General features: G+C 41.3%; 5 protein-coding genes across 8 annotated transcripts; 3 read left to right on the top strand and 2 right to left on the bottom strand.

The window, feature by feature from the left end:
• Positions 1 to 303: 303 nt before the first annotated feature.
• pgls (6-phosphogluconolactonase) lies at positions 304 to 4,902 on the bottom strand. Of its 2 annotated transcripts, none has more exons than XM_030057466.1 (6): positions 4,773 to 4,902; positions 3,996 to 4,266; positions 3,793 to 3,900; positions 3,566 to 3,667; positions 1,164 to 1,304; positions 304 to 761 (listed from the first exon to the last, which is right to left on the bottom strand). In XM_030057466.1, the coding sequence occupies exons 2-6, from the start codon at positions 4,257 to 4,259 to the stop codon at positions 615 to 617; spliced, it is 762 nt and encodes a 253-aa protein (XP_029913326.1). In that variant the 5' UTR covers positions 4,260 to 4,266; positions 4,773 to 4,902; the 3' UTR covers positions 304 to 614. The 2 variants fall into 2 exon arrangements, with proteins under 2 accessions (XP_029913326.1, XP_029913327.1); XM_030057467.1 differs by having other exon boundaries at positions 4,765 to 4,811.
• Positions 4,903 to 5,145: 243 nt separating this feature from the next.
• LOC115363324 (zinc finger protein 502) lies at positions 5,146 to 8,132 on the top strand. 2 transcript variants are annotated; one of them, XM_030057452.1, is made up of 4 exons: positions 5,146 to 5,635; positions 5,781 to 5,859; positions 5,947 to 6,058; positions 6,898 to 8,132. In XM_030057452.1, the coding sequence occupies exons 1-4, from the start codon at positions 5,328 to 5,330 to the stop codon at positions 7,638 to 7,640; spliced, it is 1,242 nt and encodes a 413-aa protein (XP_029913312.1). In that variant the 5' UTR covers positions 5,146 to 5,327; the 3' UTR covers positions 7,641 to 8,132. The 2 variants fall into 2 exon arrangements, with proteins under 2 accessions (XP_029913312.1, XP_029913311.1); XM_030057451.1 differs by having other exon boundaries at positions 5,944 to 6,058; positions 6,898 to 8,130.
• A 1,034-nt stretch (positions 8,133 to 9,166) lies between these two features.
• Positions 9,167 to 17,313, top strand: LOC115363322 (zinc finger and SCAN domain-containing protein 2-like). The gene is made up of 4 exons (XM_030057449.1): positions 9,167 to 9,569; positions 10,413 to 10,558; positions 15,387 to 15,480; positions 15,571 to 17,313. Exons 1-4 carry the CDS (start codon positions 9,170 to 9,172, stop codon positions 16,182 to 16,184), a joined length of 1,254 nt encoding a protein of 417 aa, XP_029913309.1. The 5' UTR covers positions 9,167 to 9,169; the 3' UTR covers positions 16,185 to 17,313.
• Positions 17,282 to 20,452, bottom strand: LOC115363321 (zinc finger protein 510-like). Of its 2 annotated transcripts, XM_030057448.1 has the most exons (5): positions 19,984 to 20,452; positions 19,752 to 19,870; positions 18,862 to 18,973; positions 18,647 to 18,760; positions 17,282 to 18,568 (listed from the first exon to the last, which is right to left on the bottom strand). In XM_030057448.1, exons 1-5 carry the CDS (start codon positions 20,255 to 20,257, stop codon positions 17,928 to 17,930), a joined length of 1,260 nt encoding a protein of 419 aa, XP_029913308.1. In that variant the 5' UTR covers positions 20,258 to 20,452; the 3' UTR covers positions 17,282 to 17,927. The 2 variants fall into 2 exon arrangements, with proteins under 2 accessions (XP_029913308.1, XP_029913307.1); XM_030057447.1 differs by having other exon boundaries at positions 17,282 to 18,760.
• Positions 20,453 to 20,470: 18 nt separating this feature from the next.
• Positions 20,471 to 24,617, top strand: vac14 (vac14 homolog (S. cerevisiae)). Its single transcript, XM_030057431.1, has one exon. The coding sequence runs from the start codon at positions 20,654 to 20,656 to the stop codon at positions 23,021 to 23,023; it is 2,370 nt and encodes a 789-aa protein (XP_029913291.1). The 5' UTR covers positions 20,471 to 20,653; the 3' UTR covers positions 23,024 to 24,617.
• The last annotated feature ends 252 nt before the right edge of the window (positions 24,618 to 24,869 follow it).

Raw genomic sequence — 24,869 nt, 5'->3', positions numbered from 1 at the left:
GATGTTCTGAGATCTTAAAGGGGATACACTGCTGAAATTATTGTATTGGCGGAAAAAAAGAATGTAAATATTCAATTAACATTTTATTTTATTTTGCATGATTGATAATTTCATGTCATTGTAATTACAAAGGTTAAATTCTAGAAAATAGCCAAGATTTTTACCATCAGCAGTTGCTGCGTACCACATATTGATGATATGTATGTGTGTATGAAATTGAGAGGTGTATGTTTATTATTTTTTGACCCATCATTAATGAATTGACAGGTGATCCACATCAAGTAAGGGGACTCGATACAAATGTGACCTTTATATATTTATTAAGACATCATTTCCTTAACTTTGCAGACAGGTTGTGTTGTTAGACAGCTACAGACAGACAGACACACATAAACACACACACATCCAATGCACCTCCAATAAGTCCCTCCTGCACTGAAACACCAGCACTACACATTACACTTGCCTCCTTAGTATTTACCCCCGCTATTCTCCTTTTTTTTTTCCATACCCAAAGAGCCAACGTGAAGTATTAACGCTTCTGGTAAAAACAGGAATGTATCTCTCCCATTGTCTTGAACCAGACCTCCAAAGTTTCCTGTGGATGGAGAGCTCTACAGTTTAGCTCCTGAGCCTGGCCTCTCTACCTGGATGGTCAGTGAGGCAGCTGCTGGGTCATCAATGAGCCAGAAGAGCTCTCCCTCGGTGGGAGTGACACGGGCTGCCGGGAATGCTGGACCTTCTCTACCCTCTAGCACTTCCTGCAAGAAAAAGGTCACAATGTTCCAGTGCAACAACAGCAATGCTACATAGCTCAGTAATGTAATACAATATGATGCAGAACCTATATCGATTTTCAGAAAATGTATGCACATATTTGTTTTCAATTTCAGGCATGTATTGCCTAAGTTTCATCATTTTATAGGCCAACGTCTAAGCTGATTTCTCATGCCACAGACTTGTGAGGGCTTTAAACCTCTGAATGTGAAATGTATCTGTCACAGACCATGAGAAACTGCAACAGTGGTGCTCTAATTACAAAGACACTTAAAACCTCATTTTGTCATCTTTTAGTAGGGCTACAGCATGGTGATGTGTTTCAGCACAGAGCCTTATCTTGAAATGTGCTTCTTTGACTGTATTTGTAATGTTGATACTGTTACCTTCAACACGGGTGCTTTGCTTCCCCCTGTTGATACAAAAGCCACACAGCGGGCAGAGTTCACCACTGGAAATGTCATAGTCACACGCTGTGGTGGTGGTTTGGGAGAGTCACTGATCGGGGCCACAATCTTCTCGGTTTCCTAAATTAGGGGTACAAGCAAAACCTAATCACATGTAATGCATGCATAATGTAAACACAGTCACTGAGAGAGTGCCCCTGCAGACTGTGGGGTGTGTCTGTGGCACCCTACTAAGCCTGAACCTATAAATGATCCATACATAGTCAAGGGAGTATCCTCAAAAAGTATACACATAACAAGTATTGTTCATGAACTAGTGAATCAGGAGCCACAGCAAAGACCACAGCAAACCTCTGCTTACCACAAGACTGTAATTAATGGGCCTGCAAGAGTCAAACTGAATAATGCATTTCATATGTCTACTGCTTCTATAACTGAAAAATAACATTCACAGTATTTGCAGAATGACTAGAACACTTCACCCTAATGACCAGTGGTTAATTTAAGAAGATTCTTAAAAAAAGGATGACAACACACAGTAAATATGGTTAAAGATGATATTTCTGCAGTAATACAGAAAATGTGCAAAATATAAAATACACACTGGCCTTTTTCATGAAATACACTAAAAGAATCTGAAAGAAATCTACGATCCTGCATTAAATTTAATCCAGTGGTTCTCAGACTCGGGGTCAGGAGATAATTATTGGCGGTTGCAAATAATTGAGAACCACTGATTTAACCTATTAAATCCTCTTATGGATAGGAGATGTATATGAAGAAGTGGAGGCAGATTAAAGGACTGTGAAGCCTTAAAATGAATGCATGGATATTCTGCACACTTTGTGATCAATGTACTTTAAATTTCTTCATATATTTTGGTGTTTGGTGGTGTGTTTTTCTTAACTAAGTGACGTGATATCACATCAAGATATTTCTGGCACAGAATGGATTTTCATAATAGAAAAAAAAAAAATCAGCTGTCTAAAACATAGTAAAGAGTAACAGTAAACTTCAGGTTTTGGTGTCAGCCCCTCAAAATCAAAGAGCAAGAAGAACTTCTCAGCATTCAAAAATGATGTTCAGCCGTGACAGAGAAATCAATTTTTCCATCAACAGTAACCTCAATAGACCAGGATGCAGTGCAGCAACATGATATGCCATTTTGTATAAAAGGAGTGATGATCACTTTGCCATTCATACTGCCATATCTCTCTCTCTAACTACACATATAACCAAGAATCAATGACTGATATATATAACGAGACAGGACGAGGGAAAATAAGGCATAGCTAAAAAGTAAATTACAATACTTCATGACAAACTAATTCATAGAATTCACTTAACATCACAATGTATCCAAGGCTTGATGTCTTCTTTAAAGACCAGCAACACCACTAAATTTAGGTTAAGGTGAAGTGAGAACTTGTAATGTCATCAGGTACAGGGTCTGGATCTGCTTCACAGACAACAAATTGGTGCATGTGTGCTATCAGACGAGATCTGTACCCTCAAAAAAGTCAAAATTACCACATTGTCATTCTGTATAGACCAATGCCAGACTTGATACCTGAAGAAGACATTGCACATTTGAGTCTTAGCTCACTGCTCTCTGGCTTTGGGTGAGATTCTTTCATCTACACAAATAGTGACATAATTACTCAAGAAAATTGGAATGACAAGCAAATTCTTACATTTAAAGGTGCACTTAACAAAATGGCCAAGGGTCGATCTAAGTGAGGATCCTTTAGACTCAACTAACAAAAATGTGGAATAAGCACAAATAATTTGGTAGTTAAGCGTACATGGTTCACATCATCATCTGGACTTATTGATGATGACATGTTTATTTCTTTTTTTTTGTAAACTGAGTCTAAAAAATGTTACTTAAGTCAACCCTTCGCAATTCTGCATACTGCACCTTTAATGTGCATACATGTTCAACAAGCTCCACTGACAGTAAGGATTGCACAGTTAATCCTGTATAATCATATGTAGAGATTGCACCTTTAACAACTGTGTAATGTTGGCATTATAGTAATACTTAAGTAACTGGAATGACCATTTAAACTGTATTTTTTTTGTGTAGTTTACTGTTCTCCTTATGCAATGTCTGGACAACCTGCTTTCCCAATTTGGGATCAATAAAGTACATCTGTCTATCTGTGTATTCATGCAGTCATGGGGTCAGAAGAAGCTAAATGGGACATGCAGACTGGAACTTATTAAAGAGTTAAGCATCAAGGCCATTAAAAAGCTATAATAAATTATTATGATATGTTAATTGACTTTCCAATAAAGAAGCACCTCCTTTAATTGCATTTCCTTACACGCAGCAACATACTGATGGAATTGCATAGATCTGGAGAACAGGTTCTCACCTCCAAGAGAGGGTGGTCTGGGAAGAGAGAACAGGTGTGTCCATCAGGCCCCATTCCCAACAGCAGCAAGTCAAACACGGGTATGCTATCGTCCGGGAAGGCCTGCATGTTCAAAAGCAGCAGATCGATACCACAATACACAGAAACGGTACTGAAGTCTATGAGCCAGTGACTCTGGGCCAGAGCTAGTCATAGTGCAGCAAGACAGCTCTAACAAATGTCAGCACCTCCTTCAGCTGGCGGGTGTAGTCTTCAGCACACTCGTTCACAGGCAGAGATGAGTTGATGGTCAAAATCTGAGTGACAGGGATGTTGATCTTGGAGAACAACTGATTCTGGAAAAGCAGTGAAGAATTACATTTAACTGTGGCATGACAAGGAAACGGGGCATTCATTTCATAGATGCAAAGACATATTCTTGAATGTATACCTGGTACAGCCCATAGGTGCTCTCAGGGTCATCAGGGGGAACCAGCCGCTCATCGCAGAACCCCACAACCCATTTACTGCAGTCCAAGTCCGGCAGGGCGAGCAGCTCCTTGCTCAGCATGGACACAAGGCTGCCTCCGGAAAGACCCAGGGAGAACCGGCCACGGGACGATACGGCCTTCTCAGCCCGGGACGTCACCAGGTGAGCCAGCACCGGGCCAAGCTCCGCTGATGAGGGGAAGACCACGATTCTTCTGCCAGCCATTGGACTGCTGTGTGAGCACAGGAGAGGATGGGCCGGGGAGGAAAAAAAAAAAAAAAAAAAAAACACTTGAGCAATATACAAGGAAGTGAATTACAAAACTGTTTTGCAAGTCATCCTGATGTGACTGAAAAAACTGCAACCTGTGTTCAAATAGAGTATACAAGCAGTCTGATTTATCTACAGTACAACAGCTGAGTGTTAATGCACATCCTTTCATTTTAACTACTGAACCTATTTGCTAATTACCACTAACTTCAGCTAATTTTGGCTTTGAGGTAATGGCAGGAGTTACAGGGATCCTGCTTTCATGCAGGGTGCAATGAACTGTAAGTGAGCGAGTATCAACTGAGCAAACACAAAGATGTATAAGCTACAAACCGAAATATATTGAAGAGGCCAGACTTAGTAACTGAGACCTTAAACAACCATTCACATTAGCAACACTAGGCAGCATATGGCAAAGAAATACTAACGCATCAATCTGAGAGAAACTAAATTTCTTTACCAACTGACCAGTTCAACAGCAGAGAAGCATGAGCAATATTTTCTGTCGGCAAATTTAATCCGGTTTTTCACTTCCTGTAACGAAACTACATTGGCCAATCACATTCTCAGTTTAAGCCGCGCTGCATTCCGGTAAACGTAGTTCTCCAAAGTGGTAAGAGGAAGTAAAACTTTGCTATTTGACTGGTGATAAAAGCCACCAAAATATGCACAAGTGGTTTGTAGATCTTTGGGAGTTTTACACACCACGGACGGAGAGTAACGTCAATAATAAAGAAATATAATTCATTGCCTATAAAAAATAAAATAAAATAAAATAAAATAAAATAAATAATTAAATAAATAAAAAAAATCATGCCTGTGATGCATCCGCCCACCCGGTAGATGGAAACAATGTTGCCATTTTTAACTTTGCTGTTTGGAGAAACACACACGCTCATCTTGTGGACATGCATACTTAGCGCCTATCGCTTATTGCAGAGTACATATTTGACAGTACATATTAGTTCTCCTGAACTGTAACAACTCTTCTGCTCAGGTCGGCTCGTGTCTATATCGAGAAGGATGTCGACAGTCTTCTCCTTTCAGTCACAGCTCGTCTCCATCATGGATGCATTATCAAAAACAGCTGTACTGGAAATAAGCAAACTGGTGGAGATCGAGTCAAAGATGCTGAAAATAGAGATAACTCGAGGACGGAACGAAATCGCTTCGCTCACAGAGAAACTGCAGCTGATGGAGAATTTGCTGTACATTGCACAAGGGCGCAGGCAGGACGCAGCGGGACGTTCAGTAGCAGCCAGGTTGAGGGACGGCTCAGAAAATAGTAGTGGAAGACTGGACCCTAACAGGACTGGACCTATAATAAAACGGTAGGCTTGCTGACCCCTGTGTGTAGTCTGTAGGGAGTGGCTGTGTCTGAGTTGTCACCATAGGAAACTGCATCCTTCATGACCTTTGCTGTCATCTCCCCTACCTGGTTGATTTTCATCTAATATGGACTTCATTGCATCCTAGTGAAAGTCCATGGGAAAGCATAAGTGCCTCCACTGAGATGAGTAGTTTGTGTCAAGGTGAAGAGCATCCTGCGGTCGAAGTAAGTTCTGCACTGCTCATTATGTGTGATGTTGTTCTGTCATGCTCCTCTGTAATGGCTGACATTTATATGTTGCACGCTCAGCAGCTCACAAACCCAGTGAAGGAACAGCCTGAACTGATAGTGGTAAAGGAGGAGCCACCGGAGACAACGGACAATGGGGACAACGGGACGGAGCGAGACAGGACAAGTGAAAAGAGTGAGTGTTGCCTTCAAGTTTGGGTTGTATTAAGTGTCCTAAACAAAAAAACAAGTGAGCACAGGGGTGTTATTCAACAGATTACTTCTTCGCATCATATATATCCATACAGATGGTGAAAAATTAAAGGAAAAACCAACATGATGTGTCTTGGTAAGATGTTGGACCACCAGCCGCCATAGAAACCACAAGTCTATAAAACACCCATAGGTTTTAAAGTAGTTTGAGATCTGGTGACTGAAGGCCATATGATTTACATTATTTTTAACTTCATCAAATCATTCAGCGACCCTTTGTGCCCTGTGGATGGGGGCATTGTCATCCTGGAAGAGACCACTTCCATAATAAGATAAAGGTGATCAGTCATTATAACTGTGTATTGATTTTCCAGTGAGCCTTCCCTCTTAGGGGACAAGTTGACCTAGAGCATGCCAGGAAAATGCCCCCCCACAGCACAACCCCATCACTATGGGGTCCAGCATTCAGGCCTGTTGTGTTCTCTTGGTGTTCACCACACATGGACTCGCCCACTTGCCCACAAGATAGTGTAGGATGACTCATGTGGCCACATCACTTTTTTTCATATCTCTGTAGACTAGTGCCTATAGATTTAGCACTGCTGAATGCTCAAATGTGCATTTGTCTTCGTAATGAGGGGTTTATGCACTGCAAGCCTACTATAATGTCCCTCTCTGTGTGTACAGTATTTTTTGCTCTGGTGGCTTGTGATGCCCCAATAACTTACCAAGACACTTTATGTTGTTTTTGCCTTCAGCTGTCTTTCTACTTTATTTAGAAATAATTTCTAGAGTGTACAATGCTTTATATGCTGTCCACAGGAGGTGAAGCAGTCACAGATGCCCAGAAGAGGAGTTCAGATGTGATTCAGTGTTCCAAATCCATCTTAGACCAAAAACAACCCGTGTTTACTGAGAGCTTTGTGACCTCCAACACTCAGTCATCTATAGCTGGACCAGGAAGGCAGGAAGCTCAGTGGAATCCACCTGCACACTCAGAGTTCCCGGGTGCACAGCTTCCTCCTGCACACACAAACCTAGAAGTGGGGAAGAGCTTGGGTCGAAATGTCGCCTCCCAAAGCTTAAGTGTGGCAAAAAATATGAAGATTCACAGCTTGAGGAACTCGGCTGCTAAGAGATTTGGCTGCTTGCAGTGCGGCAAGAGCTTCAGATGTTTCAGCCAGCTTGAAATACACCAGCGAAGTCACACAGGAGAGAAGCCGTTTAGGTGTACGCTGTGCGGAAAGCGATATGCACAGAAAGGGCATCTGTACACACACCAGCGTACACACACTGGGGAGAAGCCATACCGCTGTCCTATTTGTGGAAAGGGCTTTATTCAGAAATGCACTCTCGATATGCATCAGCGTACACACACCGGAGAGAAACCTTTCGTTTGTGTCGAATGTGGAAAAGGATTCACAAAGAACTGTAATCTAAAAAAACACCTGGCAGTACATATAGATCCTAGCGTGCACATGTATGGTAGTGAATCTAGAGCACCTATATTTAGTGGGACAGCCAGACATGGAACCACGTCAAACATTGTTGTTGGCCAAATGTAATTTCTTCAGTCGCTGAAATACTGTTTTATGCACAATAAAGCTATCTATGTTTCAGATTTGAGTAGTAGAGAGAAAGGTGTGTAACATGCTTTTATTTCTGTGCTCTACTGGGATGAAAAAAGCAACATCTGGATCTGCTGCTCTGGAGCTATGCTGTCAATCAAGTGAATATCCTGCTGCATGCATTAACATCTTCCAATACTCACAATTCCTGTTACACACTGTCAAAAACTGATAACCCATCCTCTAATGTCATAAATATACAACACTTGAATGATGGGGGGCAATTCAGCATTTTTTCATGATTTAGCTTTCTAATTTATTCAGTCAAACATCAGAGGTTTACTCAGCTCATTTTGATCAGTTACCTGCAGTGTGTTGTGCAAACAAAACAGGTTTACAGTGATCCGTGAACTGGAACCAAAATGTCGATCAGGTTTGAAAGCTTCACAGATGTAGCCGTGTTCAGCGGCTCAGAGCCCTGCATGTAACAACAATTAGTTGAGAATGGTCATATCTTACAGGGGTCTGCTGTCATTGGGTCCAGATTTTGAATAAAAGTGAAAAGAATGTGAGTAGCTTATAATTTATTCAAGTAGAGGAAAACTAAAGTCAGCTCTTGTCCATTGACTACTTGGTACTTTGGAGCAGAAATGATGATTATGATTATGAGTAGAAGTCAGTATGATTTTCTCTTATTTCATCTCAGTCAACTGCAAATTACTTGCTTTGATATTGTGGATAATTACAGGAGAGCCACATGAACATAGAAAACTGAGATGAATCTCAGAAATCTGAGAAAAGACATAGCATTGACTATTCAGATTTTTTCCTCCACACAACTCTGACTTTAAAGATAAAACTCTGATATTTTTCTCTGAAGTATGAGATGATGAATGTCAGGTCGCGTTTTTATATTTTCATGTGCTCCTAATCCTATATATAGCTATAGCTATAGATAGATATAGATATATATAGCCTGAGGACTTGGATGGCGCGGGGGTGGAGACTCTGTAGGTTATTTCAGTAAAGCTTTTTACCATCTGGAACAGGAGGAAATATTCAAAATGCTCATAAAAATTGTTATGTCTGACTGCTTCAAATCTGCTTATTTTTCAGTGAAAGGTGCAAGTGTAAAATAGTGATTTGCACATTGGTGTGACATTACATGGTTCATATCTATCAAAAGAACTTAATTATGTGCGCAAATCTCACATGCATTTTTAAGTAATTTTTCATCAGCTCAACTTTAGAGTTTTATTAGCACTGAGGAATATATGACCCCATCAGATCAGATCAGAAAAACGGAATCATTAACAGGTCGCACGTCGGGTTCTCCCCAGAATTCCTTGCGGCAGCTAGAGCGAAAGGTCCACTCGTTTATTTTTTTCCCACCCGTATTCCGGGAAGACCCACCCCTACTCTGTGATTGGTCAACCCGAAACCCAACCTCAAGAAATTTGACGCAGGCAACGAGTGGTAACGAGCACTACCCAATCAGAGACACAGTGGGGGCGGGTCTTCCCTGAATGCGGGTGGGAAAAAATAACGCGATCCGCTCACTTGGACTTGAAGTAACGTCGGTGCGCCGCGTACCTTGCCAAAATTTCAAAATATTCAGCCTCGCTGTCTCTGTCAACATGATGTGCGACACCACAAACAGAAGTTTTCGGACGCAGCTAGCCGCTATTCTGGAAAAATTAACAAAAGCGGCTTTGGTGGAAATTAGCAACCTCGCAGACGAATGCTCCTCCGTCCTCCACACCGAAATATCCCAACACAAGACGGAGAACGAGGCGCTGAAGAAGAAATGTTACTCACTGGAGGTCCAGCTGAGAGCCGCCAGGGAGGCACAGCACTATGCCGGCAATGTCAACAGTGTCAGCCGCCGGCAGACTGGATGCCAGGGTCTGGGCAAATTTGGACCAGGTTTGTCGAGGCAAGGGGCTACGATAGCAGAATCAATGCCTTGTTTGTTATGCTGCCAGACAGGGGGGTCCACTCATCACTACAGCTGTTCATTCTCCTTAGAGACCCACCGCAACTCATTAATTACACCCATCTTCTAGGTTTGGCATACATTTTAAGCTCATACATCACACTGTCAAACGGATGCAAATGAATTGAGCTAAAATGAAAGTTAGCCGTGGAGAAAATGACATAAATAGAGGATGGAGCAAGTAGAATAATATTGAGGCTAATGCAGCTATAGATATCGCGTCGAGAATAGCGCAGCTTTGTTGAGAGGTCTTATAGGTCAGAGGCTGACAATTGAAACATGTACAGAAAAGAGTGCAGATCTGCATGGTCAGCTGTTCACATGAAGTGCTATATCAGGGGAAGAAACAGCATAAATGATGCATCTGTGAAACAGTAATTGATCTAATAATTGGGCCCTAGGTAAGATGTAGAGAAGTGGGCACTATATGCTCCGACAACAGCACCAGCAAACACCATGGCTTCTGCACAACAAACAGTTTTTGGCAGTGGAAAATGGCATGTGGCCTAAATACTTATTTGTGTGGCACCCCAGATTGTATATTCAGTTCTATCTATAACCACACCACTGCTTCACTTCTTCTTCTTCTTTTTCTTCTTAACTTTTTTATTGGTTTTTACTTTTATAAAAAATATACCCGGCTTTGATACTGCTCTGACTGGATGTTACCCTAAGCGGTTGCTCTGTTTATGTTGAGCAGTGTTGATGATATGATAATCACCAGCTGAAGCACTCAGATTATTTATCATTTCATCACTGGTTTCTTGTTCCAGAACAGCAGCAGCCTGCCCCGGCCATCGAGGGCGTCTTTGGGAAAGACTGGTGCATGAACTTATGGCGAGATGAGAAACTCCCCCCCCACAGGAAAATGGAGGCTGCTGCTTTGAGAGACTGCCAAGGAAACCAAGACTCTGCTCAGGTTTGGAGTGTTCGAGGGTCTGGCTTCTTCACTGCATTCATTAATGGGTCAGCATGAGAGAGAGGGACTAATAAAGGGCGCTGCAGTGACACAAATAAGGAGCAGAGAGGAGAGAGAGATAACTAGTGGCACAGAAATGACAGGAAAGAACAACAAATAACATGCCAGTGAGATGACATTTTTAAACTAACCAGTACAGCAGGAAATATGACAGCGAGCGAAGCCCAGTACAAAGAGCAAATGACACCAGCCACCCTTACTATTGTTATTTTAGGGGGAACACAACAAACTGAAGATTTGAGAAAAAAATGAGGGATGCAGAGATATTGAAAGCAGGAAAAAACATGATGCTGTTCATTATACTATTTTCAGAGAAGCTCACCCCTGCAGAGGACAGAATAAATGGAAATACACATACAAAATCACTTCGAGTGATGACTGTGCCAGAGTGGAGCGTTTCTCTTCTGATTGGAGAAGCTGCTCTCAGGACACAAGTGGTTTGACCATGAAGATGGTTCATACTGTGTCTGCACACCCATGCAGAGATTTTAGAGGAATGAATAAATATAAAACTGCGTACGACGTCTAATTTGATAGAACCAATGCAGAACTATAATAAATATTCCTGATAATTTGTTATCAGGAATTAAATAAACACAGTAATCACACATTGTTAGCCTAACTTAACATTTATATGATATTACCAAACCACTGCAAGTCAGTAAGCAATAAATAATATTAGGACACAAAATAAACATGACAAGCTATTATAACAAACAGTATAGTGTAATAACAGAAATATCTGCTTATTTACACATTAATATTTATTTACAAGTTAATTTATTATTCGTGGGGTGTCTTTGCCCTGCCGAATCAATATATTTTATACTTTGATTAAAACAATAAAATGTAATGAAAAAAAAACATTATCTATCTATCTATCTATCTATCTACACAGGTCAGTAGTAATCAGAATAGCAAGTGAGGGCGGTTGTACAGAATTGTTTCAAATTGGTGGTTGAAATTTTTTTTAAATTCATATTCTATTTTCCCAAAAATGACCCTGTACATATATCTCACCATTTACAAATTTACCATCTAAAGTCATTTACCATGATTTTTTGGATTGTTTTTAATATGTAATAAATAATCATCACAACTTTATAGTTTAGGGAGTAATTAAAATACGTATACACTTAATCAGTACCATAGAATTTTAACTGATAACTCTGAATGTTATAACTTTGACAAAAAATTACGTGCTCTGGTAGTGACTGCAAAATGTTGGTTGAAAGATCTATCATATTTCCTTGACTTTTTTGCCTAACTGATTAGATGCCTTATGGTGGAAATATAAACAAGAACTACATTTTATGACCAAATAAAGATGTAACAATTGTTTACATTTTTTCTACTCAACTGATATGGAAAGAAAAACAATGTTTTCCATTAACATCAAAGTAACAGAGTAAAAGACTTATTTTATGCAGCTTATTTTAAGTTATTCTAAATAGAGGTGTGCATCTCATCCACTAAGACCGATTCAATACGTGTCTCGATACTCGTATTTTAAGATACAATGCATGAAAATACATTTTAAGCAGCTGACAGATTCGTACAGTTCGAGTCAAATCTGTCCTGATGTGATGTGATGCAATACAACAGTGTGAATCTTTATATTTTCATTCTGCTAATGCAATTGCTCTGTTAATAGCTGCAATAAGAAATTTAGATGCAATTTTGCAATATTCTCTGTTCTGTGATACTCTATTTCATATGATGATTCTCACAGAACTGAGAACAGAGTTGGAAACATCTTGAATTAAATGTGTGTGTTTCCCCCAAACCTTGCATGTATGTAAATGCTAGAATATCCAGTGTACACATTTCCAGTAATTGTACAGTCAATTACCCTTAATGCATTGTTGTTGATAATTACTATCAAACAGCCTCTCTTAATGTAAAATAAAAACTGACCAAAAATCAATTACAGAACTATTTAGAAACTGATAGATTAAACCAGTATTTCTGCTGTTTTTTTTTTTTTTTGCCAGTTAGGGATTTTCATGGTCTCATCTGAACTGGCCAGCACTGCCATGGGTTAAGTCATGCAGCTGGTTTGTTGTGCATATCAGTTGCTTCTGTTTCATCAGCGACTTCTGCTTCACCAGCAGCTGTCTCTGATGTGTTTATATATAGATATGGTAAAAAGATAGGTAGCGAGATGTTTATAGATACAGATAGATATAGATGTTTATAGCTAGAGATGTTTATATAGATATATACATTAGTCTGAAGTGTGTGACACTGATATATTAAGTTTACAGCAGTGCCTGTGTGTGTGTGTGTGTGTGTGTGTGTGTGTGTGTGTGTGTGTGTGTGTATATCTATATATCTATATCTATGTAGAAATAGATCGATAGATAGACAGACAGACAGACAGACAGACAGAAAGAAAGAGAAATACCACATAGCCTTAGTGCTTGTGAAATTTTTCTGAAAATGCCATAATTTCACAACCGTCAATTTCATATCAGCTTGTCATTATATCTTCATTATAAATATTGAGCCATGTAACAATAAGTGTAATAATCCAGCTCAGTAAATATTTGGAATCAAATGCACTGATCATTTTATAACACATAGCCCCACTGACTGCCATAAATTCTGCTCTGTTTGGCAAATGCAGTACTGGACTCTTTTTTTTTTTTTTTTTTTTTTTTCCCAGGCTCACAGCAGTGAGTTTCCTTGGCTGGGTTTTCCCTCTTTGTAGGCTTTGCATGTATTGATACATTGTATATACAATGTATCAGTTCTGTGTTCTGTGTTCCATTCTAATGATATAATGTATCTGTTTATGCAAAGCCTACACAGAGAGAAAGCCCAGTCATAAGGAGCATGTCTGCTATGAGACAAAGTGCAGCACTACACCTCATGCCTCTTTAATTTATCCACCTGTTTCCACACACCATGTTGCATTCACTTGAACTCAAACCAAAGTTTGGATATTGTACATTTCTTAACAGCAGCAGCATTTTAGATTGCCCCATACTGGGGTATCAGCTGGGGTAGCACGGCCTTTTTTAGGGTGGCAGCTGCCACCCCATGCCACCCCCTAGCATCCGCCATTGGCTGCATGTGTCCTCTCCTTTTCAACAGGCCTCCCAAAAGCAGTGCTTGAAGCATGATGTTGTAGTTGCAGCAGAGAAAGGCCCATGGCTGCAATGAACATGGTGTGATAGTGCAGAAGCATGGCTGTTAATTGTTTTGGTGAAATCAGATAGTGGTGCCACAGGAAACAAGTGTGCATTTGTTTGTGTTTTTAAGAAAACTCCAATTTCTACATTATCTCTGGAAACTGAGATAATAGGTTACTTATGTCTGAATTATTATGGAGAGTTGTGAGTTTATAACATGACATAAACAGCCTAACAGACTATTGCTTCACTCCCGTTATGTAATTGTGGCACCATTCCACACACTGAAATGTAGTTATGGCTAACTGAGTGTAGTCTTTTCATTTAAGGGAAATAAATTACAGGCAACCAACAAAATTATGGAAACTACATTTATTATTCTAGAAAGTTGGATGTGACTATACTGTTATTGTGTGATCATCCTCCAAACTACAACATCATCACTCATGGTTAACACAGTAACCTCACTTTCATCATATCCAGAAATGTGAATTTATCTTAAAAAGGGGCATACTCGGCTGCTGTACAGTCATATTGGACCACACAGACCACTATCCTCCGTGTCAGCTGATCCTGAAGCTCTGCCCAGAGGACAGCAATCAACCAATCTGGTCCAACCAGACTATCTCAAAACAAAAAGAAAATTTCATCACATATTGGAAAGAAATGCCAAAATTGTAAAGTAAATTTTAATTGTATTCAACCCTAAACATAAATTACAGAAAAGCAGAATATCTAACAATTCCAAGTGACAGAAAACTGAGAAAAACCATAACAATGTACAGACTGAGTGGACACAGCCTGGCTGTATAGACAAGCCAACACAACATGTCTGCCCAGGCTGTGTTCAAAAGTCAAAACAGCATCCCATTTTTAAAGAAATAAATAAAAAGAAATAAGGGCCACATATTTTGACAGATATACCCTAAATTTGTTGTTCTGTCCACCTCTAAAAGAAAAAACCCATTTCTTTGTAGAGAAAACACAGTGTGCAGCTGTTTTATGTGAAGGGAAATTAATCAAACTTGAACAATATCACCGATATTTCAGCTGCTATCATCGTGAGTTTTACATCTATTGTTTTACTTTGTTAGGTTGCTTTTCCTTTTATTCTTGTCAGTGTTTAAATTGTATCAATGAATTACTCCCTTGTGCTTTGGAAATGTATTGAACACAGTGCCATTGCAATAAAGCACCACTGAAGTTGAGAAAGAAAAAATGTGTTTCCAGGTGTTGCTCACGTGCAACATGGGACTTCCTCCTGGACTCAGCACCTTCCCAGGGAAGCATTGTGTTGCACCGCCTTTGAGACTCACACCTGCCTGTAAGACCATTTAAACTCAAAAATGGCACAGCAGTGTTCAAAAGCACGTTCCTTATCTATTGACTAAACCATTTGTGTGTGAAAAACCGAGTTTTATTTTTCTTCCATTGGGGTTATTTATGTCACGGCACAAGACAAAATTGCCTCATTTCATGGCTGACAGTCGAGATTCCTGCTGCACTCCCATGCTTTAAATCAAAACTCTGGAGGAACTTTGGCTTTAATAATTTAGAAGGTAAAGATGGGTTAGACTGGAGTTTCCCTGTGTGCAAATCTCATGTTGCCCATCATATTCTCTGTTTTCTAGGTAATAGACCTGATGGATGGAGAGCCTGATCTCATCTTTGTCAAAGAGGAGGCATACGACGAACAGCCAACTGGACAAGAGATGAGGCTCCCAGGTAACAAAGACAGGAAGTTGGCCTTTGAATAAATATATCGTGATCACATCAGTTTCTAAAATTTAGGCTGTGTTTCTTCTAATTTTACAGGTGTTGGAACTTTTCAGGAAGACGCTGCACTTCATCGAGCTGTCAGTGAGCTACAGCTTCACCCCGGAGACTTAAATAACTTTCCAATGACAGATGGCACTCAGACACAACAAGGCACACAGCCAACACTTATGGACAACTTAATAGAAAACGCAACACTAGGCACTGTGGTTGACAATGCAAATCCTGCCTCAACTACCGGCGAATACCCAGACTATATGAACAACGTCCACATGAACACAACCAAAGAACCAGCCGTCCAGCTGAAACCTGTGAAGCCGTCGAAACGGTTTGAGTGCTTATTCTGTGGGAAGGTGTTCAACTATTTGAGCAGTTTAAAAGTCCACATCAGGCGGCACTCTGGAGAGAAACCGTTCAGCTGCACTGTGTGCGGCAAGCGGTTCGCTCAAAAAACATATCTGAAACTGCACCAGCGCGTACACTCGGGGGAGAAGCCATACAGTTGTTCCGAGTGTGGCAAAAGCTTTTCTCAGAAAAGCTCTCTGAACATACATGTGCGAACACACACAGGGGAAAAGCCCTACAGCTGTGTGGACTGTGGGAAGAGTTATGCCTACAAGTATGGTTTTAATCAGCATCAGTGTTTTAATTGATCAGTTAAACTTAATTTTGCTTGGTTGTTGATACTTCTAGCTACAACCAGGACTGAGGAATTTTTCCCTGAAGTGCTCTCTGTAGTGAGTACTTCAAATTGTGCCGGTTTGCCTATAAAAGACTCAAAGTGAAGGAGAAATGTTGATTTCAACTATTCACAGTGAACATAAAGGCCAGCTATATCATATCAAAGCATGTTTTATTGACAGACATGTTTTCCATTTATGAGATAAACATATGTTCTGTACAAATTTCTAATGTAAGAATTGTTGTCAATGATGTGTTATTCATCCAACACCATCTGGAGCTGATTTCTGGCTTCACTGCTGCAGTGACAAATGCAGCAACAGCACAAACAAGGATACAGTCTGAGCATTGCTTGCTAGTGTGCAGATTGGTCAATTTGATTTGATGGTTACATAAGAACCTTTATTGGAGGGCATTGCCAAATTTTACTATGCTCTTGAGGCCTTTTAAGTCAATTTTGAACTGATAGGAAGGAAAGTGCAATATAAGTTTGCAGCAACTCCAAAACAGCCTAATTTTGTGGAGGTTTTCAGTCATTGTCATTATAGAGAGGAGGTAGTAGAGGAAGCAAAAAAAAAAAAAATCGGAATTAAAAAAACCATTCATTTTCAAGTCAACGCTTGTCTACACAGCATATGTTTATGTTGGATAAGGGTGCCTTCTTTTGCACACTTGTAGCATAAATCTACTTTGAATTAAATCTACCACTTCACATCTGATGTGAAGTAAAACTAGTTTTAGCATTGGTTCACTCGCCACACCACACTACCATTACACATCATTTATTGGTCATTCTCAATTTCTTGGTTATTAGCCTACTGCAAAATTTGGTCTATCTCTTTGAAAAACATGACTGTTATCCATAAATGCTGATATGAAATGATTACATGTTCAATGAGTCAAGTGTTTCAGAATCCATTCTGGACTAAGTAACATCTGTATTCCTGTGTCAATACTGTAGCTAGACAATGTATTGTCTATGGTGACCAAGCTGTGTTAAAGTACCTTTAGTGTGAACTGTAAAGAAAACTTGAGTTCAGAAATCATAAGTTGTTTTTCCACAGAAATGTCTGTCTGTTTGAAATGTGTGCAGTCCTTTTTTTTTTTTTTTTTTTTAAATGGTAACAATTTTTTATTTAAGAGACCATGCGTCTCCTTTGTGAGAACTGTCATCATACCCAGACAGAGCAATTATCTGCACTACTTATCCGATCTGTGATAACATCAATCACCTGAACAGACCTCACTGACACAACTGAGTGAATCATCCCTGCTATTTTTGTCTTCTTACCCAGATCTTTGTCCCAAAGCCCTCGCACTTACTTGGTGTAATGCATTTGATCCCATTTTAATATGAAAATACTGCACTGATAAAATAAAGTAGTGAATTACCGCAGAATTTTGCAAGTCCATGCCAACTGGAATTTACACTTTTGGTAAAGTATCTGTCATTTATTGTGGAAATACTGTCATTCTGAATTTTCTAACTGGAAAATACTAAAACAGACATAAAAAAGGTTGTTCTGCACCACACAATGGCAAGACTGGTGGCACGGAAAACTGTAAGCACTTAAAAAAAAAAAAAAAAAAATCAATAGAAATATGACATGGTCACTGCCTGTATGCTAATACTTGAAGACATAGACATGTTCAGTTAAGCATTGTTATTGATCTTGCACCATGTGTGGATCACAGACATCCATTTTTAAGGTGTCTTACTTCTGGATGACCTCCCTATTCCTGTGAGACAATAAATGGTGATTGAGGTTCACCTTTTGTGTAAAGGTCCTTCCACATTTCATGCAGTGGAACGGCCTCTCGCCAGTGTGGATGCGGAGGTGACATTTCAGATTGCCCTTCTGGGTAAAACCTTTCCCACATAACATACACCTGTGGGGTTTCTCCCCCGTGTGGACAACACTGTGTACCCTCAGAGCTGACGGATTTGCAAAGGTCTTCCCGCACAACTTGCATAAGTTATTGCTTCTCTGGGAAGGGGCGAGAGGCACGCACATGTGAGTTTTGCTTTTGTTCTTGTAAGGGAGATGCTGCTTTGAAATTTGGCTGAGGTTTGGTTTGTGTGTTTTCATGTGGTGTGTTACACTGGCCTTGTCAAGAAACATCCTGCTACATATTTCACAAGTGAACTGGTCTTTGTTTGTATTGCTGTTACTTTGTAAATTAAATACATTAAAGCTGCCATGTTCATCTCTAGCTGGGACAGTGTTGTGTTCAGAGTCTGCCGGTAATGTTTGCTGTTCGTTTTGGCTGGGTTCACCTGCAGCGGTCATGGCAGTGTCTTTTTGACTTTCTTGAATGAATTGTACGTCATCATCCTCATCTTCATCTTCGTCAACTGCAATGACATGTGTGCTTAACAATTCGTCAGCGTCCCTGATGGTTATAAGCTGCAGGGAAGGTTCTCCAAGTGTACCTGCAGACCCAACCTGGTCCTCCTCCGAGCAGCAAGACACACTGCAGCTGCTGTCGTCAATAGAGTACTCAATGGACAGTCCCTCGGTGTCAAGAGCAAGGCATTCTTTGTGCTCTGTTGAGGAAAAACAGGAAACCAAAACACTGAAATAGCACCTGAGACTAAGAAGAGTACAGTGCATTTTACCTCATGTCAGTAACACTTCCATCTTTTACCTTCTGTATTCAGTCTGAGTGTTTCCTGTGTGCAGCTGTTTGCAACTTCCTCTTCACAATCCTCCTCTTTAATTTCAGTTACAGTTATTTGATCAGAAAATGTCCCCAATGACTGCAAATTAGAAAGAGAGAGAGAGAGGAAACATAAAGCCACATGGGTTATGACAGCCATGGTGTTTACATGCCCACAAATACTTGAGATTCTCAAGTATTCAAACATCATACCCCATTTAAAATAACACGGATATACTCTCATTCATGATGATGAAAAACCCAAATAAGATGCCCATTTAATACTGCTGTTAGTCAGGTTACCTGAGGATGTATACACTCCCTTTCCCTATTTATCACTGCTTTTTATTCTGTGCATTATTGGCTTCCATTGTGACCTTAAGGATATCAGTACTTTTCCATATAGATGTATATGTTTCAGCAGAACTGACCGCATTCATGTATATATAGGTGTATGTATGTGTGTGGATATGTACATGCATACATACATATTTTTATTTTTCAATTTTCTTCTCTGCTGCTTTAGGTGTGTGTGTATTCAGGTGGGTGGGATGGGAGGGTGTTTGTTGTATGTTGTATGTTCTCTGCTTGTCAATATTTCAAAATAAGAAAGTCAAAGAAAAAGAGACATATTTGTGACTGTAAAGTTATGTTCTGTCAGCAACAAACTAAATGTGCTCCTTTTGCACATGTGAGGACTTTGTTTTGGGAGACTGGAGCATGCATACCTGATATACTCTTGCTATTGCTATCGTGTTTATTTTTGTGTTGTGCACTTTGCCCTCATTACAACCAGGGTATCAGCTGTTATCACTTCTGAAGTTTTCGGGTCTTTCATGATAACAAGTATTTGATACCTATGCAGTGATCTCCCTCACCTTATCAGAGCACTGTGCGGACTGCCTCTCACTCTCCAGACTACATGGGCTTCTGTCTTTCCACATATCCATACACCAGTCCTTACCAAAGACCCCTTCAATGGTCGGCGGCCCCATCACTGAGGAAAAGTCAGGGAAGATGAGCTGACTGGATGATCATACCATTAAAAGCAGCAGGCACGTTGATGGCTACCGAGATAATGGCAGCGTTGAATAAAGCTAACAGTACTACCGTGGCCAGCCTCGTCCCCTGAGCCTCCGGTTTGCACACCCACGGAGCGACAACTTTTAGACAGTGTGGGGGCGTCGACTCTGACACTCAACTCGCACTGCAGACTGCTCAGTTTTTCTGTCAGGGCCGCGTTGGCCACCATGAGCCGGGATAACTCAGCCCGCAGCTCGGCCGAGTCCTCCTCCACCAGTTTGCACACTTCGCTCAGCGCGGACTTGGCCAACATCTCCATGATGGAGGAGAGCTGTGTGTGAAAAGAGGGGTTTGCCAACATCGCTGCTGCTGCTGCTGCTCACTTCATCCCACCTTGACGAGGTAAACAAAACAAATGAACGCTTTACTACCAATGACAGGCCACGACATGAATTGTTAATGGCTAAACAACATAAAAAATTAACTAGAATAAACACGAGGGGCACAAGTAGTCGATTAAGTGGTGCTGCTGTGTGTGCAACGAGCAGAGGGGGACCCAAATAAATGCAACAACCATTACGTGACTTCCGGCGGACGTAACCGGTCAGCTGCATTTTATTATGAAAGCACTTCTGGTTATCACATGAAGCCGAAGTCTTTTTTTCTAACAAATGGTAAATATCACAGGGCCTTCTTCCGCTTTTTTAGCCGTAGAATTCAAGAGTCGCGCTCCATTTGAACCAAAACACCTGCGAATATGAACACGGAGAAGGACTTCTCGCCTTTGACACCCAATATTGTCCGAGCGTTAAATGATAAACTGTACGAGAAGAGGAAAGTCGCCGCTTTGGAGATTGAAAAGCTAGTGCGGGAGTTTGTGGCCCAGAACAACTCGACTCAGATTAGGCATGTTATCCAGATCCTTGCGTCGGAGTTTGCGCTCTCCCAGCACCCGCACAGCCGCAAGGGGGGTCTCATTGGACTGGCCGCTTGCTCCATTGCCCTTGGTAAGGACTCGGGTCTGTATCTGAAGGAGCTGATCGAGCCTGTGCTCACGTGCTTCAATGACTCTGACAGCCGCTTGCGCTATTATGCATGTGAGGCCCTGTATAACATAGTGAAAGTGGCCCGGGGAGCTGTGTTGCCCCACTTCAACCTCCTCTTTGATGGTCTCAGCAAGCTTGCGGCTGATCCGGACCCCAATGTGAAAAGTGGGTCTGAACTCCTGGACAGGCTGCTGAAGGATATAGTGACAGAAAGCAACAAGTTTGACCTGGTGGCATTTGTCCCCCTGTTGAGAGAGAGAATCTACTCCAACAATCAGTACGCTCGGCAGTTCATCATCTCCTGGATCCTGGTTCTTGAGTCGGTGCCGGACATCAACTTGTTGGACTACCTCCCTGAGATTCTGGACGGACTCTTCCAGATTCTGGGAGACAACAGCAAGGAGATCCGCAGGACGTGTGAGGTGGTGCTGGGGGAGTTTCTGAAGGAGATCAAAAAGACGCCGTCCAGTGTGAAGTTTGCTGAGATGGCCAACATCCTGGTCATCCACTGCCAGGTTGCTGACGAGACAAAACTCACTAATGACCTGATCCAGCTGACAGCCATGACCTGGATGAGGGAGTTTATCCAGCTTGCGGGCAGAGTGGTGCTGCCTTACTCCTCTGGTATCCTCACGGCGGTGCTGCCCTGCCTCTCCTACGACGACCGAAAGAAGAGTACCAAAGAAGCAGCCAGTGCCTGCAACCACAGTCTGATGAAGTTGGTCACTCCTGAGGATGATGAGGACGAAGAGGAGAAAGGAGGTGGCACAGGTTCACCGGCCAGGGATGAGAGTTTGCCCAAAACGGAGTCAGATGGCAACGACATGCTGAATGCATCACAGGAATCTGTTGGTTTCAGCAATATCAGCTTCCTTACTCCTGCAAGCGCGGACAGGCCCCAGGTGACGTTGGACCTGGACGGCATTGTTCAGGTGTTGGACCGCCACCTCCACGACTCCTCCACTGGCATGATGACCCGCATCGCCGTGCTCAAATGGCTGTACCACCTGTATATTAAGACGCCACGCAAGATGTTCCGCCACACTGACAGCCTGTTTCCCATGCTGCTGAAGACTCTGTCCGACGAGTCAGATGAGGTGATACTGAAGGACCTGGAGGTGTTAGCTGAGATAGCGTCATCCCCTGCTGGTCAAACAGACCTAGCAGGCTCCTGTGACAACACCGACAACAAACTGGAGCTCAAGGTGCCAGAGGGGACCAAACCAGGGCAGCAGCCCAGCACGGGCTCCAAGGCAGTGGACTCATCCCCCTCCACTCCCAGTATGAACTCCTACTTCTACAAGTTCATGATTAACCTTCTGAAACGCTTCAGCCTGGAGAGGAAGCTTCTGGAGAACAGGGGCGCCTTCATCATCAGGCAGCTGTGTCTGCTGCTTCATGCAGAGAACATCTTTCACTCCATGGCTGACATCTTGCTGAAGGAGGAGGATCTGAAGTTTGCTTCCACCATGGTCCAGACGCTTAACACCATCCTGCTCACCTCTGCTGAGCTCTTCCAGCTGCGCAACCAGCTCAAAGACCTGCACACACAGGAAAGCTGTGCCTTGTTTTGCTGCCTGTATCGTTCCTGGTGCCACAACCCCGTGGCTACCGTGTCACTCTGTTTCCTCACACAGAACTACAGACATGCCTACGATCTCATCCAGAAGTTTGGAGATCTGGAAGTGACAGTAGATTTTCTGATGGAGGTTGACAAGTTGGTACAGCTCATAGAAAGCCCCATTTTCACCTACCTGCGTCTGCAGCTCCTAGATGTGGAGAACAACCCCTATCTGATCAAAGCACTGTACGGCCTGCTGATGCTGCTGCCGCAGAGCCAGGCCTTCCAGCTGCTCTCCCACCGCCTGCGGTGCGTCCCAAACCCAGAGCTCATGAGGACTGTCGATGAATCCAAGTACATGGAATCAAAACAGCAAGTCACCTCCAAACGTGCCTCCCACCCACAAATGGATTACAACGAGTTGCTCCAGCACTTTGACCGTGTCCAAAGCAAGCATCTTGAAGTGCGACACCAACGCTCCGGACGTGCCACTGACCACCTGGACAGGAAGCTGATGTGATTTCATTGTGCCATAGTGACCTCTGGCCCTTAAGGACAGAGGTCACTGCATTCATATTAAATAAATTGAGAGGAAGGTTTTACTAGAGGAAAAGATTGTCAAGATACTTTTGAAGCCAAAAAGTATTATATTAGTATGGTGAAACCTGGCCATTAGAAAGGCACTGGTTATATATTATCATGAAAATATTGATATCTTTTGTATATTTCTTGGCTGATGTTAAGGAGAGTGTTATGTAATGGACAAATACAAATATTAATAAGGAACTGGAAACAAATTCTTGATTACACTGTAACTATATACACACTGCTTTCTGTGAGGGATTGGAGGATGTACATAAAGGTTGATAGAGCATGACTGGTCATGGTGACAATATTACCACATCCTAAGTTTCTGTAATGCCAGCTGTCACTCACTACCTGGTGGTTTCCAGCTAAATGAACTCCTCACAGTGCTTCAAGTTAAACTGACACACCACTGGGTGTTGTATAGCACACAACTATTTTGTAATGGTGTACTCCATTGAACAGACCTCAGTGTGAATAGTTCAGGGCTGTCTTAATCTCATGTCAGCTTGAAAAGAAATCTCACATGTGACATATTTAACAAGCTTAACTGAGAATGTCAACTCCAGAAAGCATAGAAGACTGATGTTGTTGCACCTCATGCCATTTCCTTTATTGTTGGTTATTTAAAATCATGTTAGTCACAGACTTCACCATATCCAATTCCAGCTGTTGATTCCATTGTTTTTTTTGGTTTTTTTTTTAATTTGTTAAGTAATTTTTCAATGAATAGTATCTGCATTTTGTCATTCCTATGTGAAAATCAATAAAAGTGGACCATGTGATTAAACACCTACTTTGTGATTAAAAACATACTTTGAGTATATTAGAGTACTCTAGTACTCTAATATGAATTTTGGTGAAAAATATTACAGGGGGAAAGGAAAAAGAGGATACAAGAGTACCACTAATGTAATATTACACATGACATAGCCCTATAACCTTTTAAATTGTCCAGTCAAAGTTTTGTTCTTAATCAAGGTTAATTCAAACTCCAAAGTCTGTTAAGTCAGTGCCATGTGTTTCTTTCTCTTTCTCTCTCTTTTTTTTTTTTTTTTTTTTTTTTTTTTTTTTTTTTTTAACATGGTGCACACTTAACTTTGCCTTTAGATTTCTGCACAGACCATGAGGTCGAAGTACAGACTTGCTTGACTGTAGGGAATGAACAGCAACAAATACTACAATGCCAGTAAGGGTTTGTCATCAAGACTACATGTGACCTGTGAATATTTAATAAATAGTTAATTAATGTAGTCTTGTCTGTTCATGGCATCTTAAAGTGGGATTGCCATAAATGAAATGTACCATGCATAATGAAGAAAACATAGTAGCTGTGAATTTAAGTAATTGTACATAAATCTTTTTGCTCGGTGGGGCTGAGAGATCATTGCAAAGAGTTTTCTAGATGCCTGTTACAACAGAAAAAAAAAATGTTTAAAAGAGAACACTTGGTGTACTTAGATATCAGTGAATGAGTGCTGTAGATCTGCTTGTTCATAATTATTAAAGTACAACCAAATACTCATCTCTTCAGGTGTGACTTTATGATTTTTTGTGCCTTCTCCAGTTTTTAACTTGCACGCTCTGAGGCTCAATTTAAAACATGGGTCAGTGCATTTTTTTTTTTTTAAGGTGATTTATGGTGCAACAAGAGGAGCTGTTCTGGGTTATGCCTCAGAGCCACCCCCATCCCATGTTGCATGCCTATAACTGGTTGAAAGCAAATGGTACATCCTGTACATACATGAGGAGCACAGGTCTCACTGCCTGGCACAGACTGC

Source organism: Myripristis murdjan, chromosome 8 (genome assembly GCF_902150065.1).
Source record: "Myripristis murdjan chromosome 8, fMyrMur1.1, whole genome shotgun sequence".
Taxonomy (NCBI): domain Eukaryota; kingdom Metazoa; phylum Chordata; class Actinopteri; order Holocentriformes; family Holocentridae; genus Myripristis; species Myripristis murdjan.
This window is presented reverse-complemented; position numbering and strand designations above follow the sequence as displayed.

What these genes read in the sequence shown, in the direction of transcription:
- LOC115363322 (XM_030057449.1), top strand. Translation starts at nt 9,170, where the DNA reads ATGCGGGTGGGAAAAAATAACGCGATCCGCTCACTTGGACTTGAAGTA. An exon ending in TCTGGGCAAATTTGGACCAG is followed by an intron (nt 9,570 to 10,412) that starts GTTTGTCGAGGC and finishes TTCTTGTTCCAG; the next exon opens with AACAGCAGCAGCCTGCCCCG. An exon ending in GAAACCAAGACTCTGCTCAG is followed by an intron (nt 10,559 to 15,386) that starts GTTTGGAGTGTT and finishes TCTGTTTTCTAG; the next exon opens with GTAATAGACCTGATGGATGG.
- LOC115363321 (XM_030057447.1), bottom strand. Translation starts at nt 20,257, where the DNA reads ATGTTGGCAAACCCCTCTTTTCACACACAGCTCTCCTCCATCATGGAG. An exon ending in CCGCACAGTGCTCTGATAAG is followed by an intron (nt 18,974 to 19,751) that starts GTGAGGGAGATC and finishes TCTAATTTGCAG; the next exon opens with TCATTGGGGACATTTTCTGA. An exon ending in ACTCAGACTGAATACAGAAG is followed by an intron (nt 18,761 to 18,861) that starts GTAAAAGATGGA and finishes TTTCCTCAACAG; the next exon opens with AGCACAAAGAATGCCTTGCT.
- vac14 (XM_030057431.1), top strand. Translation starts at nt 20,654, where the DNA reads ATGAACACGGAGAAGGACTTCTCGCCTTTGACACCCAATATTGTCCGA.
- LOC115363324 (XM_030057451.1), top strand. Translation starts at nt 5,328, where the DNA reads ATGTCGACAGTCTTCTCCTTTCAGTCACAGCTCGTCTCCATCATGGAT. An exon ending in ACTGGACCTATAATAAAACG is followed by an intron (nt 5,636 to 5,780) that starts GTAGGCTTGCTG and finishes ATTGCATCCTAG; the next exon opens with TGAAAGTCCATGGGAAAGCA. An exon ending in AAGAGCATCCTGCGGTCGAA is followed by an intron (nt 5,860 to 5,943) that starts GTAAGTTCTGCA and finishes TTGCACGCTCAG; the next exon opens with CAGCTCACAAACCCAGTGAA.
- pgls (XM_030057466.1), bottom strand. Translation starts at nt 4,259, where the DNA reads ATGGCTGGCAGAAGAATCGTGGTCTTCCCCTCATCAGCGGAGCTTGGC. An exon ending in ACACCCGCCAGCTGAAGGAG is followed by an intron (nt 3,668 to 3,792) that starts GTGCTGACATTT and finishes TTGAACATGCAG; the next exon opens with GCCTTCCCGGACGATAGCAT. An exon ending in GCAAAGCACCCGTGTTGAAG is followed by an intron (nt 762 to 1,163) that starts GTAACAGTATCA and finishes TTTTTCTTGCAG; the next exon opens with GAAGTGCTAGAGGGTAGAGA.